Genomic DNA, 20,431 nt, shown 5'->3' on the forward strand with positions numbered 1-20,431 from the left:
TTGTAATAAATTATTCTATGTGTTGTCTAAATCAAGTTCTCTACTATAAGGAATACCAACAGGTAGAAATATTGGTGTCCAATTAAATGCCCATGACCCTCAGGTGAAGTCTGTGTAGCCCTTTCCTGGGAGTAGGTCGGGCTTCCTTCCCCTGTGCCAGAGCAGAGGGTACCTTACAGAAGAGTATAAGGTACACCAAGGGAATATCTGAGTGCAGGTCCCATAGTCATTTTCATCAGAGGGAAGTAATAGCACTAAATCTCTTTCCTCTAGGCATCATCCTTCTGGCTGCCTTACATGTATTTACATAAAGTTGTGGAGATATCTGCAGGATATAAGTTAATTTAGTTTCGGAAAAATCTTGGAGTCCTAAACCTAACCTGAGCATGTGATTGAATTTTGTCCCCAGGCCTCCTAGGTGTCCTTCTCAAGGTGCTTCTTATAAAAGATGAGCTGGACCCGATTGTCCAGTCTTGTTCTAGTTTGGCCCTAAATATTTAGGGCTCATCGCATATTGGACCAGATGCAGGGAGTAAAGGGCAAAAAAGTTGGAAGAGAAACAATGCATCACTTATGCACAAATTTATTTTGAATTATATTCCAAACAAAAAAACAAAACAAAAGCTTCCTTAGTTATACATATGTTATGAACAGTATGTCTTTTGGGGGATGGGGAAGCAGATTCCATTTTGCTTTTCATTATCTATGAATATTGTTTGCAATTTTACAAATTACCTTGGGACAATTAAACCAAAGAAGGTCAATTTGTTAGCTTCTTAGTGATCACATAACTAGGAAATCTGGGAGGCTAATAAATTTATAAAATAATTTTTCCTCTTATATCTATTACTTTGAGTTCTTTCTTCTGCAGTGAGGAGTCAGTCCTCAACCTGGTGGTGGTCTTGGTCTGATGTTTCATTTTAGCCTGTCCCTGTTTTGAGTGGTTTGTTACACCAGTAGTTACCTCGGTCCAGTTCTCAAGGGGAAAAGCAAATAATTTAAACGGTAATAGTGTACACACATATATCATCCTCTGACATGTGAATACTATATTTTTTTGTGGTTTTCAGGGCCAGAAAAGAACTTGGATCCATATAAGGTGTCTTATCAGTATCTTTTGGCTTTGCCTGAACTGTACCTTATTTTCTTATTTATTCCTTTACTTCACACAACTTTTCAAACCCCACCTCTCCCATGAAATGTACTTATTTTTATTTTAGAAAGACTATAATAGGCTGTCTGAACTTTCCCAGGCTCTAATTTGATTTCATCTTGTTTGTCTTTCTGGAAAGATTTCAGTCATAATCCAATTGTCAAAAGACAGTGCCTGCTACCTAAATTGGTTTCTTAGTCTTGTGTGGGAGGAAGAAAACAAAGAGCAAAAGATGATAAATGGCTTTGTAGGAACCCAGGAACAATCGAAATGCTCAAGGGAATAATCACAGAAATGCTCGAGGGATGAACTACAGTGAAATTTTTCAGGGAACTGAGTTTTGGAGAAAATGCTAGCATATCCTCTCCTACCCCCTCACTGGTTCATAGCCCAGAATTTTTGCTTGTAACTTACAGGTCTATATCTAAGCCACACTGAATTTTTTTCTTTTTTCTTTTCTTTTTTTTTTAAGATGTGGTTATGTACTGCTGGCTTGGCATGCTTGAACATCAGTTATTATACAAACTCTGGTGGGGTCATCCTACCATTGATCTCTGGGCTATGATCACTCCTTTAGTGATCCTGAATCCAATAGCTATCTTCAAGATATTAGCACCTTATATTGTCTTTAATACTTGGGGTGCTTAATTACACCAACATGGTTGTCTTTAAATGCCACAGCGTTAAGGTTGTTTGGTGTTTATATATGCTCCTCTGAATTGATAAAGTAATGAAACGTGAGAGTAGGAAGAATAAAAGAAGGAAGGAAGGAAAGGGAGGAATGGTTGGAAGGAAGAAGAAAAGTGAGAGGCGAGGCAAGAAAAAGATTGAGATTGATTGGAAAGAAAGAAGGCAGAAGATGATAAATAATATCCACAAAAGCATAAACATGTGCTTAGCTCACGAACAATCTATAGAGAGCCTCTATTTTGTATTTTTCAGGATGACTGTGGTTAGAAATAATTACCACAGACTTTTTTGCTATCTCATCAGGCAACCAAAAGATAAACAGAAGCATTCAAAATATCATAATAGAGTGGAAAGATTTGTACTTCTGCATTTTAATCTATTCTGGGAACAAAAATAAAATAAAATAATAATGCCCCAAGTTCCCAATATCCAAAGGAAAACAACTAAGTTTACTTACACAAATGATCAGGTCCTTTTAAGACAAGGCGAATATGTCTGCTTCCATAGGGAATAGCAACCACAGTGTCATCCACTAGAGAGAAACAAAGCAAAGTCTTCAAAGTACATAATTTGATACAAAATGACGGCCTGTCTCCTATAAAGGCACTGACTTACATAGCACCCCTACCCTGCAACATGACAATATTTTCTTAGGTCTTTGAAATGTGAACACCAATATTTGGGAATCAAACTTTTTACTTTCCTCAAAATAAAATATGCCAAAAAAGCTGGTCACTAGCTAACTCATGAGGGAGTTGATCTTTAAAAAACATGTGACTTTTGATATATGAAAAAAGTGATTTACAGGTTTTCATTTCTGACTTTAAATCCTGGGCTTATATTGCGAAATTTCTCTAAATTGGAGCAATTGTGTTATATTACAAAAGGAAATTCTAATGTTCCAAGGATGACTTTATTGTATCAAAATCTGGATTTCTTTCTAGCAAAGTAACTGTCTTACATAAGTAGGACAGATAAAAATAGAGGAAATAAATATTTTTTATGTTCTTTAAGCCCCTCTAGGGCAAAAATCTTGCTTTCCAGTTCTTCAATATTTTTTACTTTATTTGCATTGAACACTATATATAGCGAGTGTCCCATAAATGGTTATTCATATTTCTGCCCCACCCTCTGATTTGAAAAAGAAAATGGCTGAGTCACAGATCATTTAAAAATGGATTACTTTTTACTGTGCTTGAAATTGAGCCTAAACTCATTGGAAGCAGTTCCAAAATCTACATTTAAAATAATCAAAGGTATATTACATGTACCCCAAACACATCACTGGCATTTTGATTTAGAACTCAATTTGTGACAACAGTACCTTATATGTACATGGCACTGAAGAGTTTCACTTTCACCTAAATTATACTATTCATTCCTTCATTCAAAACTTGTTAATATAGGCAAATAAGATGCTACCATCCCCACTTTATGAAGAAGTGAAGACTTTGAGAAGTATAATGAGAGATCTATGGGACTTCTGGCCAAGATGGAGACACAGGTAAACATGCTCCACCTCCTTCCACAACTATAAGAAGCATTAAATCTACCTCAAAACAAAAACAACCAGAACTACCAGAAAGTTGAACTGCATGGAAGTCCAACAAAGATATAAAGAAGCAATACTCATCCAGACAGGTGGGAGTGGCAGAGCTGGGGTGGAGAGGATGCAATATGGTGGCTGCAATGGCAGCAAGGCAGTGGCTGTGGCCGGCTGGTGGAAAGAGCAGTCATGGATTATAAAAGCTGGGAGGGGCACCTGGGGAGCAATCCCAGTCCCAGGCCAGACCCCACAGCTCACGGTTCTAGTGCCAGGAAAATAAAGTCACATTGCTTCTGGCTGTGAAAAGCAGTGGGGGCTGGGGCGGTGGAAGAAACTGCCTGTCTTTTATGAGAGTCTGTTCAAAACCTCCCCAGTCCTAGAACATCTGCAAACCCACCCATTCTGGGAACCACAACCAGGGCAATAGCTAGAGGGGTGCCAGTCATATTCAGGAAGTGGGTGAAGTGACAGGAAAAGGGGCGAGTGCTGAGCAAGTGGTATCGTTCCCTTTCTGACCCCTCCCCCACATACAGCACCACAACGTGGTGAAATGGGTTGCCCTGCACTGGCGAATACCTAAGGCTCTGCACTTTACAATGTAACAGGTGAGACGACTCTACTTAAGACACAGAGGCAAACACAGGAGCCTGTCAAGTTGAGTGGCAGAGAAGTATGGTCCTAAAGAGGGAGCAGATCAAGGCTCCAGAGGGAGAACTAAATGACTAGGAGACAGCCAACCTAAAAGATGCAGAGTTCAAAACACTAGTGATAACAGTGTTCACAGACTTGACAGACATAACTGAGTATGGCAAACACATAAGGGAAGAATTGAGGCTATGCTAAGTGAAATGAAGAAAAATCTACATGAAACCAGTGGTGAAGGGAAGGAAGCTGGGGTTCAACTAAACAATTTGGAACATTAGGAAGAAGTAAACAATCAACCAGTACAGAGTGAAGAAAAAAGAATTTTAAAAAACAAGGAGAGGCTTAGGAACCTCTGGGACAACTTTAAACATACTAACATCTGAATCATAGGGATTGTAGAAGGAGAAGAATAACAGTAGGAAATTGAAAACTTATGTGAAAAAATAAAGAAGGAAAACTTCCCAAATTTGGCAAAGGAAATAGACATATAAGTCCAGGAAGCACAGAGAGTCCCAAACAAGCTAGACCAAAAGAGGACCACACCAAGACACATAATAGTTAAAATGCCAAGGGTTAAAGATAAAGAGAGAATCTTAAAAGCAGCAAGAGAAAAGAAGAGAGTTACCTACAAAGGAGTTCCCAAAAGACTATCAGCTGATTTCTCAAAAGAAAATTTGCAGACAAAAGCGAATGGCAAGAAGTATTCAAAGGATGAAAAGCAAGGTCCTACTCTACCCAGCAAAGTTATCACTTAGAATGGAAGAGCAGATAAAATGCTTCCCAGACAAGGTAAAGCTAAAGGAGTTCATCATTACCAAGCCCTTATAATATGAAATGTTAAAGGGTCTTATTTAAGAAAAAGAAGATAAAAACTATGAAGAGTAAAAGGACAACAAATTCAAAACTATCAACAAATGAATCTAGAAAAAACAAACTAAGCAAACACCTAGAACAGCAACAGAACCATAGATAGAGAGATCATATGGAGGATTGTCAGTTGGGAGGGGGAAGGGAAAAATGGAGGAAAAGTGCAAGGATCAAGAAGCATAACTGGTAGGTACAAAATAAACAGGGGTGCATTAAGAATAGTAAAGTAAGTGGAGAAGTAAAAGAATTTATATGCATGACCGATGGACATGAACTAAGTAGCGGGGGATTGCTGGAGAGAAGGGAGGTACTGGGCAGAGGGGGACCAAAGGGGTAAAATTGGGACAACTCTAATAGCATAATCAATAAAATATACTTAAAAAAAAAAAAGAATTATAACAAGTAGCCCAAGGTCAAAAAACAGAAGACAAGAGACAAGGTATTTTAAAATCACAAGCATATTCAGGAGCTCTGTGGGATTCTCTGTTTCTCAAATATTTTTCCAATATTATACATTATCATCCTATGACTGAAAAAAATTAGTTTAAATTAAAGAACCTCAAAAGGCAGCCAATCTCTCTGAATTTCAACATATCATCTTGTCTTTGGGTGAATTTAATTTCAGTAAGTGAATCTCAGAAGTTCCCTAACTTCCCTGATCCTTAGTTATTCTGTTTGTAAAACAGGGGGAACAACACTTATCTAATAATATTGTGAAGAGATTATAGGTACGGCTATAGATATAGATATATAGAAGTACAACCTGGAACACAGTGTTTTGTAAATATCATTTTCCTCCCTCTATTCCAAATCTCTTTAAAAACAAAGACTGTTTATTCTTATGATGTTTTTAATACCTCAAGACCCCTACCACATAGCCAGCTGAATGAGAAAGTAGATTCACATGCCCTCAACTTCTTCCCACAAGAGCTTACATTTATCAAGTTCTCTGCAATATTGAATATTCTATTCGCACTACAACCTTCTAGTTGTTTTTAATGTCATACATTGTTAAAGAAAAGGCTGAATTTCAGATAGCTAAGAGTTTGTGGCTGTAAGAACAAACCATGTAAGGGGAATATAGAAAAAGAACAAAGAGTGTTCAGACTGGGCCCACAGACCTCTAAAGGCCTCGCATAAAGACATGGATGCTTAAGTTTACAAAAGAAACTCAAAGCAGTTAAAACAATGGGATTTCTACAAATAGAAAGTCTTTGTTTATCCACAGGTCAAATAAAGTGCAAGCAAAAGGACTGCTTTCTGCTTGGTCTGCAATGCTCTGTGGCAGTCTTCTGACCCACACACTGCTCAGGCGGCCTCCCTCTTGTTCTGCTGAGAAGTGACTCACTCACATTCCACATGCTGGGGCATTGATCTAGCTTTTGGCTGATGCAGTAACCTTTGTATGCTCCCTGAGGAAGATGGGGAGGAACCTCCATGGTTGTTGGGGGAAAAGGGTAGGATGGAGAGAGTAGACCAGGCAAGAATGGAACGTCTCCTGATGCCCCTGTGCACTTGCCTGCTCAAAGGAAAAGCAACTTGAGCTGGTGCAAACTTGAACTGTCAGCAGTACATAGCAACAGAGGTATGATAATCATGACCTATTCTTCTATGGTTCTGTAAAGGGCTAACAGGCAACTGGCAGGTCATCGGGTAACCAGCAAATCTATTCCTTTATTCCACAAAATTTTTAAATACTTTATTTATTTATTTCTAGAGAGAGGGGAAGGGAGGGAGAAGGAGAGGGAGAGAAACACTGATGTGCGAGAGAGACATCAATCAGTTGCCTCTCGGACACCTCCAAGTGGGGACCTGGCCTGCAACCCAGGCATGTGCCCTGACTGGGAATCGAAGTGCTGACCTTTCAGTTCACATGTTGGCAATCAATCCACTGAGCCTCACCAGCTGGGGCTATTCCACAAATGTTTTTGAGTGTCTCCTAGTGTCAGGTTCCACACTAGATACCCGAGATTCAGTGACAAACAAGATAAAGCTGCAGCCCTATAAAATGATCTGTGAAAAAGGGACCTAAAATTAAAAATGTTAAAAATACTACATATTATTCCCCGTTCATGGAAATTTCCAAAGCACATTACTTAGTTTCTTAGAAGCTCTGAACCACAGAAACCCATTTTTCTCTATTTAACCCAGTGTGTCTCCAATACGTTCATGAAGGGAAACCTTTTCTAACATATCATCTGTTAACACCAGTGGATACATCTCAGAATACGCTTTAATATATGATGCTTGTAATTTGAAAAAATGCAAGATGGAAAAAAATTAATTTCACTTTCTGCATGTTGATAAAAAGCCAGTCTTTGAGTTGTATATATATTAATAATTGCCTCATTTGATGATAAATTCTGAATGATTAGGAATGGGTTGGGGGATTCTTCTATTTGGTAACTATTATATTATTTGTGCATAATGAGGTATTTGTTTAAGACATCTGAGAATGTGCAAGCAGTCTGGTTTCTTCACTTGCCCCTCAGGAATTAATTCAGTGGATATGGCTGGCAAGGCAGGTGGCTATACCCTCTCCCACTGTCCTACACAATCCTCTGGGAGCCGTTTCCCACAAAGGCACAGTACTCTATGATCAAGTGCATCAGTCCTAATCTATTTTGGCTTTCTTGATGCAACCATGATGCCAATATTCAAGAGTTATTTCTAGGTTATTAATCAATTATTATAAAAGACCTGCTTCAGAAATCAGGTAACCTCTTTCTCTGTAAAAAAATGGCAAGGTTTCCATGGGAATCATAAATCTTGCTATTTCCCATATATGGGTTGCAAATGCCCTTTTTCAAGAAGATTGTTCTCAAGGATTGTACCTAAAGGATAATCTACAGCTCTCTCTCTCTCTCTCTCTCTCTCTCTCTCTTTCTCTCTCTCTCTCTCTCTTTATCTATCTATATATGTATATGTATATATATACACACATATATATATACATATTCCACATCTTTCCATAGAGCATTTTAGAATCACTTTTTAATCTTGTCATATGTGAATTTTTTCTGTGTGATTCATTGCTGTATCAGAGAAAAGTGATAATAATGATGATAAATTTTGAAAAGATAGGATTTCCTACTCTGATACCTGAATTTACCTTATTTTTAGACTTGCTGGTAAGTTTTTAAAGACTCTTTGCTCTAAGCCTTTGGGGCTGATACTCAATCTTATCATTATTATTTTTCTAAATGAAAGAGCCATTGTTAATACAATTGGCTACATATAAAAATAGTCTGCCAGTCTTGAGGAGGTTTTAATAGTATATTTTTAATCTTCATACCAACTTTATTACTCTTAAAATACATCCAATAAAATAAGATGAGCCCTTCAAACCTCCTCTCCCTCAAGTTTACCAGTAATTGCACACTGGAGGATGTATACTGAACAGACCCAACAAGATGTTTCCTCCCCCCTGCCCCAGCCCCCAGATTCGCATAGATCAAAAACTTTGGAGCCATCCTTGACTTCATGCTTATATTCAATCAGTTTGAAAGTCCTGTTGTCACTAGAGTCAAAAAGTCTTATTTCACTGATTCTATCACATTTCATATTTTAAGATATATGAAATCAGAATGCATCTCATAATCGCTGGTGTCTTATATTCTTTCTCACCAAGGCAGGGATCCTGCCATAGCTATCTTTGCCTGCACAGGTGCTAACATCTAAGCAGCCAGTATCAAACTTGCAAAACGGGTATCACCAGCTTGGAGGAAAATTTCAAGATAATAGTAGAGCACATTCATTTAATATTTGGGAATCAAATGGTTATGAAGGCTGTGGGGAGATGTGCTAAAAAAGTGCTAAAGAACATCAAAGTGGGAGTAAAAAGTTGACTAGTTCTACATAACTAGAACCCTGAATTAAGAGACCAGCATCAACATTACTTTCTGCCAAGATAGAGAAGTAGGGCCCAGGCTTACTCTCCTGCCTGAAACAACCAAACGGTCAGGAAAAAAAAAAAAAAAAGAAAGAAACCTTGGGTTTCAAGACATAGGCTATCAAGCAAAGAAGGTCAGCAATCCTTGAGAGTTAGGAAACAAAGTAGGTAAGCCTTAACATTGCTTCAGCTTACAGCCTGGAAAGACATTCCAGGCCATAGCTCAGAAAGCGGGAACCCAGAGCCCATTGGATTCCCTGAGTTGAGGAGACAAAGCTAAGAGTTCAAGGAGCTCAAGGCGGCTAGAGTTAGAAGGACAGATTACTAGAGGGAGAAAGCTAAACAGAGAGAAAACTCTAGAGGTCAGAGTGCTTCCTTTAGATATCCAGCAGCACACTCATACCAATCAATCAGTACATGCATCTGAAGAAGCTACCTGAGGCCAGGAAAAGGACCACATCACATAAAAGAATTAAAGGGATGAGTATCTTCCATGTATACAGGGCCTGAATAATACTTCACCCCACCAGCCAGGCTGGAAAATTACATGCCATTGGACATGGGACACTCCAAAGGGTCTCGACTCAGCAGCAAGGCCCAATTAGCACTAGCCCAAACATAGCTCTGGTCCCTGCTACCAAATTCTAAGAGCCAAAAGGATCAAACTGATTTCAAATAACTTTACTGCTTCCAGAACAAAATTCAAGAATATATATAGGGATACAAAAATATCTAGTATCCAGTAAGATAAATTTTGCAATATCTGGAGTCAGGTCAAAAACTACCAGGCATGCAAATTAAACAACAACAGCAGCAGCAACAAAATAAAGCCTACATTGAAGAGAAAAATCATTCAAAACACAGAATAAACATTAAAATAGTTACTATATATTTTTTATGTTAAAAAATTAAGTACCAAATCAAACCAAACCAAAACAGAAAATAACAACTTCAGGCCCAGGAAATTTCACTGGTGAGTGCTACCAAGAATTTAAAGAAGAACTAACATAAATTCTATACAATCTCTTCCAGTAAACAGGAAAGGAGGAATCACTTTCCAACTCATCTTATGAGGCCAGTATTACACTTACATCAGAACCAAAGACAGTATAAGAATGGAATGCTACAGATAACTATCTCTCATAAACATAGATATAAAAAACTCTCAAATAAAATGCTAGCAAATTGAGTTCAGGAATTTATGTAAAGAATAATACACCATGACCATGTAGAATTTACTCCCAGAAAGCAAGGCTATTTGAAATCAATTAATATTATCCATCACAAAAGTCTTAGAAAAATCATATGTTCATATCAATTGAGACAGAAAAAGCATCTGACAAAATTCAACATCCATTTATGATACTATCTATCAGAAAATTAAGAATGGATGAGAACTTCCCCAAGGTGATAAAGAGCATCTATAAAAAAAACCAAACCCTATAATGAAAAATTGAATACCTTTCCCCTTAAGAATAAAAATAAAATAAGGATATCCACTCAGCATTTCTGTTCAACATTGTATTTGACATCCTTGCCAGTGCAGTAAGGCCATAAAAAATAACAAGTGGTTTATAAATTGAAAAGAAAGAAGTAAAACCATCCTGATTTGTAAATAACATGATTGTTTATGTAGAAAACCCCAAACCTCACAGAACTAATAAATGAGTTTGGCAATTTCACAAAATATGTGGCCAAGAATAAACTAGCAAGACAAAAAAACTGAAATAAAAATACAACGCCATTTGAAAGAGGTATAAATTTAACTAAAACACACAGGGATGCAAGCTTAAAACTAATAAAGACTGATAAAAGAAATTAAAGAAGACCTAAATAAATGCAGAGACATGAAGTGTCTGTAGGTTGAACAACTTAATAGATAGAGATGTCAATTCCCTCCAAATCGACCTGTAGAATTAAAATAATTTTAATCAAAATTCCAGCAAGGTTTTTGGTATATATGGAAAAACAGATTATAAAACTTATGTGGAATGGCGAAGAACTTAGAACAGCTAAAATAAGTTTGAAAAGAAGGATAAATTTGGAGAAATCAAGCTACCTGATTTTAAGATTTACTTTAGGGGTGGGCTGGGTGAGTCATGGGAGCAATGGGGGAAAAAGTGGGACAACTGTAATAGAAAAACAATTAAAAAAAAGATTTACTTTAAAGCTAAGTAACCAACACAATGTGGTATATGATGAGAGATCAGAATGGACTCCAGAAATAGTCTCACACAGAAACGGGCAATGAATTTTTGACCTTTTTAAGGGCATTCAAGAGAAGAAAAGTTTTTTTCAACACGTGAAGCTGAAAAAATTGGACATCCTTATAAAAAAATTAATCTAGATATAAAAAAATTAATTGAAAATAGGTCATAGATCAAAATGCAGAATGTAGAACTCTAACACTTTCGGAAGAAAATATAGGCGAAAACTTTGTGACCTGGGTTTAGGCAAGAAGGTCTTAGACACGACATCAAATGCACAGCCCATGAAAGAAAAAAAAAGACGAACTTTTCTTTACCAAAATGAAAAGTTTTGAATCTGTGAAAGACAACACTTATCAATTTTGAAAAAAATTTAAAAAAGCTACCTAGTGAGAGAAAATATTTTCAATTCACATATATGACAAAGGACTTGTACCTAGAATATATCAAGAATTGTCAAAACTCAATCAACAGTAGGAAACCAAATAACCATTTTTTAAAATGGGCAAAAGACCTGAACTAACATAACACCAAAAAGGAAACAAGCACACATGTGATGGGCAGAATAATTCCTGCCTCCCTTCTCCTGCCAAAAATGTACCCCCAGCCTATGAATATGGTATATTACCCTAGATTATCTGGACAGACCCGATATAATCATGAGTATTCTCTGAATTGGAAAAGGGAGGCAGACGAGGAGGTTAGAGTCATAGAGATCTGGAGATGCTATGGTGCTGGGCTTTGAAGATCCCAAGGAAAGAAGATAGTCTCCAGAACCTGGAAAGTCAAAATAAAAGAAAATGAATTCTTCCCTAGAGCTTCCAGGAGGAACATAGCTTTACCAGCAGCACCTTGACTTTAGTCCAGTGGGACCCATTTTAGACTCCGACCTCCCAGAACTGTAAGATAAGTGTTTTGTTTTAAGCCACTAAGTTTGTAGTAATTTGTTACATCAGCAACTGGAATACAACATGAAAAGAGGTTCAATAGCAGTAGCCATTAGAAAAATGCAAATTAAAGCAATGATGAGATACCACTACACACCAATTAGAATGTCTAAAGTAAAAAAATACTGACAATATCAAGTGATGTTAAGAATGCTGAGCAACTGAAACTCTCAGACATTGCTGGTGGAAATGCAAAATAGTAAGACACTCAGAAAAATAGTCTGGTGGGTTCTTAAAATGCTAAATATACACCTACCATATAATCCTGCCATTCTAACCCCAGAAATTTACCCAGGAGAAATGAAAGCCTTTGTCCATCTAAAGACACGAATGTTCATAGCAACTTTACTTGTAAGAGCCCCAAAGTGGAGACACCCCAACTATCCATCAACAAGTGAATAACGTATGGTACGTCCACACAATGCAATAATTACAGTAATAAAATAAAATAAAATGCTGATATATGCTACAATATTAATGAATCTCAAAATAATTACACTGAATGAAAAATAGAACTGGAAAGCAGTATATACTTTATAAGTCCATTTATATAAAACTCTAGAAAATGCAATCTAATTTATAGTGGTAGAAACAGGGCAGGAGGGAACAGAAGGAAAGGATTACAAGAGTAACTAGAAAACCCTTAAGGTGATGGATATGTTCATGATCTTGACCAAGAAGATGGTTTCACAGGTGTATGTATATGTTAAAACATACTAAACTGTACACTTTAAATATCCAGTTTATTGTATGTCATTTATACCTCAACAGGGCTGTTAAAAAAGAGCCCAATACCAATGGATTTTATTTCTTTTTTGGATTCTTTGACAAATACCGTATCACAAGTACCCTGATGATGTGTGGAAATAGACTGAATCCAAAATGATTAAAAAGAATTAAAGCTTGAAAATAAGTTTAATTTTATTTATCAATTTATTTTAGTTTTATATTCCTTTTCTGGAAGTATAAGAATAATACAGTATAGGATAAAAGTATATCTAAGTCTAAAATAGATCTATCAATATATTCGGCAGCCGTCCGTCTCGAGAGACGATGGTGTAGCTTCTTAAGAGTCTATCTGCACCGCCGAGAATGGTTGTGCAGTCCGACTCGGGAGTGACACGGTATCTGTCTCCTCCCGTGTTGAATCGACATTTTGCGATGACGCTGGAGTGTCCTCTCCAGTGAAGCTGAAGCTACAGAGCCTGGGCAGGGTGATATGGAGGGTCTGCTGTTGCCCATGCAGCAGACCCCCCCTCTCTTCGCAGCTGAAGGGTCCAAGGGAAAGACGGAGTCAATACAGCTTGGCTTCAGGTGCGCCGCAGGAGTTGCCGGTGTTGACTACAACGTCAAACCGCCTTAGGGACTCCGGCTCCGGATTTTCTGTCGGGGTTTACTCCCTTAGCCTTTCCCCTGAAGAGGTATGCCGCAAGGCAGCGGAGGTTTTTTGGAGTCAGAGTTTTCCTTCTCTGATGTGCCCTGACTGGAAGATCGAACCAGCGACACTTAGCTCGCAGGCCGACGCTCAATCCACTGAGCCAAACCAGCCAGAAAAAGCCCTAAGTGGTCAGAAGGCATTGTGTCATAGTTTCTTAACTTCGATGGCAGCTTTTTTTTCTTAGTGGGTGTATAGTACACCTTTCAGTCAATGATGTCTTAGATTCAAAGAAATGTGGTACATCCCAAACTGGATCACTTCTCATCACCTTCACTGCTACTACCACGGTCCAAGCCATCCTGGTCCCAGGCCTGGCTTAGCGTAATAGCCTGCAGGTTGCTTTCCTTTGTCTCACAGTTGGACCCTTTATAATCTTTTCTTGGCATACTAGACAGAGTGATTCCTTTAAGAAGTAAATCAAATCAGGTAATTGCCCTGCTCAAAATTTTCTCCTGCAACTTATCTCATTGAGATTAAAAGCCAAAATCCTTATAAAATCCTGCATTGTCTGTGCCATTCTTCACCACACACCAGCTTCTCTGCTCTTCAAGAAATATGTTAAGAATGCATCTACTGCAGGGCTTTTGCACTTGCTGTTCTTTGTGTCTGAAATTTTCTGGCCCTTGACTTTTGCATGGTGTGCCACCGGTACCTCCTGTAGGTCCTTGCTCAAATGTCATTTTACAAGGGAATCTTTCCTTAGTAATCTATTTAGCATTGCAACTCCCCTCTTAACACTCTTGCTTAGCAGCCCAATCTCTGGTTCTTCCTTACCTTACTTTTTCCAAATCTCTTTCCCTGCCTTACTTTTCTCCTATCACCGTATAACACACATACATTTTATTTAGTTGTTTGGTTTGTCCTTTTATCTGTCTATCCCCAACACCAGTATGTAAGCCCCATGAGAAAAATGGATTTTATGTGTTTTTCTCTTTCCTATGTTTCCCGTACCTAAAAGAGTTCCTCAACACAGAGCAGGTACCCAACACATACTTGTTGTTGAATAAATGAGTGAATTGCCGCTGAATGAATGGATGAGTAGCTTGTGAGTATAATCTGAAGTTCAGGGTAGGAATTTCTTTAAATTTTCCTGCTTTCTTTAAAGCATTCATATGTATTATTCACTTTATAATATATATATCTGTGTTTTATTATGAACATCCTTTATCTCAAAATCATTGAGCCAGAACGATAGTCCAGGAATATGTTTACCCATAGTTCTTACAAATCAGCATAAGCCACAGTCTGAGAAGCAAAGAGAGGAATGAAGAGCTTCATTTTATCATGATACAAATTCGTTTAGCCAGTTCTTGCCAGTCAAGAAAGGTGGAGGGAGAGCTTTAGGATTCCCAATAGATTTCAAAACATGCAGATACATATGAGAGGTTTGCAAAGCTAGATACATCACATTGATAGGAAATAGGCTGGCTTATGTCTAAGCGGGTTTGTATAGACTTGGAAAATGCATATGTTACAAGCCAATAAAATTTGGAGGAAAATGAGTCTTTAATACAAGAATCAAAAGTAAGTTAACGTTAGCTAAATTTGATTATTTGCTGTTGGGTTGGGAAGTAGAAAGAAAGTGATCAGGAAAAAATGGAAACAGTGTATACTCTTAGTGGATAGCTTTTTCTTTTAAAAAGGGGGAAAATGTGCCCAATCAAACTCCTTTTCTGTTTTCTGTATTTGTATAAGGCAAAAATAATGTCTTTTAATACAAAGACAGTCTCTTTTTTACTTGCCAGTAAATGGCAGCCATTTGATAAGTTTCTTCTACTCTCCTTTCCTTCTGGCAGTTTCCGCCATGGTCTTTCTCCACTTTCCTGTTTTTTCTTTGTTCCCCCAAGGCTTGATAACATAAGGGGAAAAAAGTTGGATATAAGTTCAGAAGAAAATGAGTTCAATGTGGGGAATCTGAGTGCTAAGAGTTCGAAAGAGCATGTGGCTGGCTCGCAGTCCTTTTGGCAGAGCCCAGGGAGAGACCTGGCAGAAGTCCTCCAGGCCTTCACGGGTGGAGGGCTGCACACCTGGCCCGTACAGGGGCCCTGCAGTGCAGCCTCGTCTTCCCAGCCTGCGGGTCACCCCACGGTCTGTAAATTTGGGTGGAAGGTTCTTCTGGGGTGGAGAAAACATAAACGAGGCAGTTTGTTCAGCATCTGCTATAGATTGTGGTGAGATGCATGCATATGCTGGGCTTTATTGATATAAATCATTTTGTCATGAGGCATCATCAGTGCTAAGGTAAACGAACTGATTGCATTTTGTCATTATGGAAAATCATCAGGTTGTGTGTTCTATAATTTACCCACTGTCTGTCTTGAATAGAGTACTTTGCACTGAGGTATCTATTATATATCTGCAGACCCCGAGATGACTTATGGCTCTCAATTTGCTTTAGTTTGCTCCTTCATAGTTTTTCCACCTTTTCTACAGTGATTCAGGCCCCACAGGCCCCTGATCAACCTCTAACAGGAGGGAAAGAGGAATATCTATCTGAGCAGTGTGTTCAGGATCCTCTATGAGGACAGGAACAGGGCAGGGGGATAGGAGAAGGAATAAAGGAAGACCATGCCCTCAGAAGGTGCAATACAGCAGGTACTGCACACATGTCTGCCATCATTTGTGCCTGAGAAATTTCTAGATTCCTAGATAAGAACACTGATTCAGTTATGTGATACAAATAAGTAAACAAAAACAAACTCTTCCAATATCCTTAAAGAGTTCTATAAAAGTGACTTTCTAAATATAACATATTTTTTCAAATATATCCCGCCATGATGTCAGAGATTTACAGAAGAATTATGCCTTATCTGGTTTCCATTGTCGAAAGTCTTTAATTTTTCAACTTACAGAAAATGCTACCGACACATAACCAAAGAAAAGAATATTGCCTGAATGTACTATATCAATGTCGAACTTACCTCATCGTTCATTCTCTCTGCCAGAGTAATTTTAAAAGTTTTTTTTTAAGAATCACATTTTTCACTGCCTGCAGGGCTGTTAGAATGTGGAGAGTTCCCTAAGTTGGCACCTCCAAAGGTTCATGTATTTAAAAGTCCCTAGTCTTTTCTCCTGCCACCTCATTTCCCCTAGAGCCTGGTTCTTTCGGCAAGCTGCCTTTTCCTGACTTCTCGGAATAGTTCTCCAGTACACATTGCCTTTCTTCTTGACCTGCAAGTCCATTGAAAGCCACAAACCTCTCATGTGTCAATTGTTTTCCTCCACCTACACAACAAGTATAGTGAACAAACCATGTTCAAGAAAGATATTCATTCTCATTTTCCAAGGCGGAGGAGACTCAATCAAGGATTTATTGAAGGATTCTGGGTAATGGCAAAATCTAGAGACAATATGCCAAGCAAGGTCAAATTACACTAAAAATGCATGTCCTTGCGGACAAGGGCTGTCTTATTTCTGTCTGTATCTACCACAGCACCTAGCGCAGTGATTGTCACAGAGAACGGTGTATTCTAAAATGAACTAGATTGATGTGTGACTCCATTATTGGGTTAGGAATTATGAGAACATATGCCACCTGCCTTGGCAGGACCCAGCGAGGCAGACATCTGAGCTACCTTGCCTCAGTCCATCTAACTACTTTACAAATGTCCCACCATAGAACAGAATTGTGGGACAGTTCAGAGGAGTGAATATGTGCTTAGGCTCTGGAATCAGACTCTGGGCTTAAATCTTGGGTCTGCTACTTTACAGCTGTATGACTGAGCAAATCACATATTATGGCTAAATCTCAGTTATCTTATTTTAACTCAGGGATAAATAAGACCTTGCTAAAAGATTGTTATAAGGATTAAATGAGATGATCATATAAAATTTCTAGCACATACGTGAATATAGTAAGTATACATTTATCGTGCTGGTGTAGGACAAAAAGTCAATGAATGGCTTCACATTATCATTGCCTGACGTTAATTCTGGAAAAAAACAGACAAAACAAAACCTGTGATCAGCACTGATCAAAGGTCATTTTGTAAATGAAGACCATGTGATTCCACCATGGTCAGAATGAATTTGCTCTGATCTGCCCATGCTTCCTGCTGTATTCCACCATGCACATCTGACTGTGTGTGTGGTAGCGACTAGGGTGCAGTCTGTATTCATGCCAGGAAACAAGCTCATGCCTGCATACAGACCCATGTCTAGTTTACTCCTAATGTGCCTCAAAAGGAATGGTTTCCTCTTTGGGTTTGCAATGGGTGACCTGATTCGCCCCACCTAAACTAATCCACAATATTTTCCGATTTGTGTTCATTTTGGTGGAGGTGTTCTTCACTAGTTGTTGAGGGGAGCTAAGCACAGGCAGGCAGGGAAGGAGATAAGTCAAAAGGCCCCCAAAATTGTCCCATTTCTGTAGTGTCTTACATTTGGTTGCGGAGAGCTGGGATTTATACAGCCCTCGAACCAGCCTGCAGGTGGACCCATCTCCGTTGCAAATTCCACAGTTATCTTCCTTGGCGATGCTTCCCAGCTGGTGATCGCAGCCAACAATCTAACAAGAAAGAAAGATGTGTGATTCAACCAGGTGCCTGCTGCTGGACCACAGATTCTCCATCATCCTCAAAGAGGACTAAAACATGCTTCCTGTGAAGGGAACTGAATTTAGCTAGAATTTGAGTCAAGCTAAAGAAAAAAAAACAGCATGGGTAAAGATGTTTTATAGTTCAAATAAACAAAAAGAAAGAGAAAAAGAAGGGGAAAGAGGGACACAGGGATCAAGAAGAGAGGAAGATCCTGCACTATTGATAGTATAGAAACTTAACTTAAAAATAATTCCACTGTTAATAGTTATGATTCACCCAAATCACACACAAACAAAAGACAACCATGAGGTAACTGTAACAGGAAAAACTTAATGAATAATATCCATGTTCCCTATGTTCCTTAGAATGTAAGAGGCTTAGGGGTAGGGTTTTATATATTGAGTTCATTGATATATTCCAAGCAACTAGAACAGTGCCTGGCAAATTGTAGGACTTCAGTAAATGTTTGCTGAATTATAATGAAAATACTTCTTTTTCTAGCTATGTGAAGAGAAACAGAATCACACAATCAGCCGACAGAAATAAGATTGCCATACGTGTGTGTGGTGAACAAGGAGGGCTGACATGGAGGGCAATAGAGATAACTAACACTAAGAACCTACTATGTGCCTGCCCTGTCCTGCACCAGGCACAATACACATAGCTCATCAATCCTCAAAACAATCATGTAAGATAGCCCCATTTTATAGGTGAGGTCCTGAACCTTGCCAAGGTCACTTAGGTAATAAGCAGCCAAGTTCTAAACACATCTAACAAAATATTTATAGTTGGTACAAGTCAGGTTAACAAAATCACAAGCATTTATTGAGTATATGGGCAACCTCATTTGCATTTTTACTCTTTCCTTTCCAATGTTCAAGTTAAAAAAATGATTCAGATCCAAATTTGACCATTGTACCTCACTAGTTCTTATTAGATCTAGTATCAAAACACTTAGTCCACTCCCAAACTATTTAATCTACTGTCTTTGATGAACTAAAATGGGAACTGCAATTACATTTAAAGGGGCTTATCTCCACAAAGTCTCCACAATTCATCCTGCCTTTCAAAAATCTGGTTGTTAATGTGACCTTTCTTTGAGGCCTGATTTTTCCTTTCTGTACCTTTACTTAATAATTGCAAACACATGTTCAGACAAAGGCTAGAAAAATACAATTATTTAACATTGTGTTTAAATGTACTGTCTTTAAATGTGTTAATGTTCTTTCTTCCATCAAAAGCACATAGGTATCTTTTAAAATAGGTGACAAAGTACCAACTCCTTCAACAATTGTACATTTTTTTGCTATGTGAAGATGCCATTTAGAAAACATAGTGCCTGGCTCTTAAGTCAGGAGCAAAGGTAGGCTAACTCCATCTAGAAAGTTTCACAGTGGTGAAGCAGCAATGCCCCTCGATAGGTTCAGAGGCTGCAGTGAGGCCATGTCAGAATTAAACCAACCTTCATCCATGCAGAGCCAAGTGCATGTTGGTTTAAGACTTCTTTGATATGCTTCTATATGAATGCAATAAAGTTATTTTCAAAAAGAACCCATACCTGAGCTGAACAACTTCTGCACTCACTCTTATGTTCTGAGCATGGTGTGAAATGGGAGTTGCAGAAGTCATTTATTTACAAAACAATCATTTAATTATTCAACCGACAATGATCAAAGATCTGCTATGGGCCAGGCACTGTGCAAAGAACAAAATCCAATGGTGAGTTTAAGCGCACAGGGGCACACCATCATGAGTCTAGAGGTGGAGGCAAATATTACTCAAATAATCAAATACAATACATGTAAAATGATAATCATTACACAAGCTATAAAACAAGATACATGGTACTCTGAGAGCATGAAATATAGAGAACTTGATCTGGTTTCAGAGGCCAGAGAAATCATCCTAAGGAAGCATCTTTCGAGCTGAGACATGAATAAGGACTCAGAAAATTAAATCATCTGAGTGGCTTAGTAGGACCGAATCCTTTGGGAAAACAGGACAATCTTAATTTAAGCAGTAATCAAAGAATCATTGACTCCATTGTTATTGTTTGGGGTTGGAAAGAGATGAAATTTATCTTAAAAGATACTCAGCCCTGTGGAAGGACAACATGGGCATGGGAATTGGAATGCAATGTCAGGTGTCTTGAAACTAAGTAGGTTTATTTCTTAAATTAAAGAAATTTCAGGTTTCTTAAAAGATTTAAGTTTCTCTGGAAAATTTTTTAATAGGCTCCAATGTCTCTAAAGGAGCCAAAAAGAAGATAATCATGAAAGTCTCTCTAATCCTAAAGATTTCTTATGGTTCTAAAGCCATTTTAAGAAAAGAATAATCCAGTTTCACAGATCTAAAGTAACAGTCAGTCATGTTAGGAACAGCTAAATAGAAGGAGACGTTATTTTAAGGTTAACTTGGGCAGACCACCAACAGCTCTCAGTGCAGGCGTATGGACCCCAGGATATGAACCAAGTCAGTTCTAATTGGGCTTTGTTTAACTTCAGAATT

At 38.2% G+C, this 20,431-nt stretch overlaps 1 protein-coding gene across 1 annotated transcript in view; it reads right to left on the reverse strand.

The window, feature by feature from the left end:
- ADAMTSL1 (ADAMTS like 1) overlaps positions 1-20,431 on the reverse strand; it is a 400,901-nt gene that overhangs the window by 240,348 nt on the left and 140,122 nt on the right. The window contains exons 5-6 of the mRNA XM_090274075.1: positions 17,766-17,892; positions 2,301-2,375 (exon numbers count right to left, since the gene is read on the reverse strand). Of these exons, the coding sequence (XP_090130201.1) occupies positions 2,301-2,375; positions 17,766-17,892 (202 nt within the window). The remainder of the gene's footprint in view (positions 1-2,300; positions 2,376-17,765; positions 17,893-20,431) is intronic.

Source organism: Furipterus horrens, unplaced genomic scaffold (genome assembly GCF_987537825.1).
Source record: "Furipterus horrens unplaced genomic scaffold, mFurHor1.1.pri manual_scaffold_4, whole genome shotgun sequence".
Taxonomy (NCBI): domain Eukaryota; kingdom Metazoa; phylum Chordata; class Mammalia; order Chiroptera; family Furipteridae; genus Furipterus; species Furipterus horrens.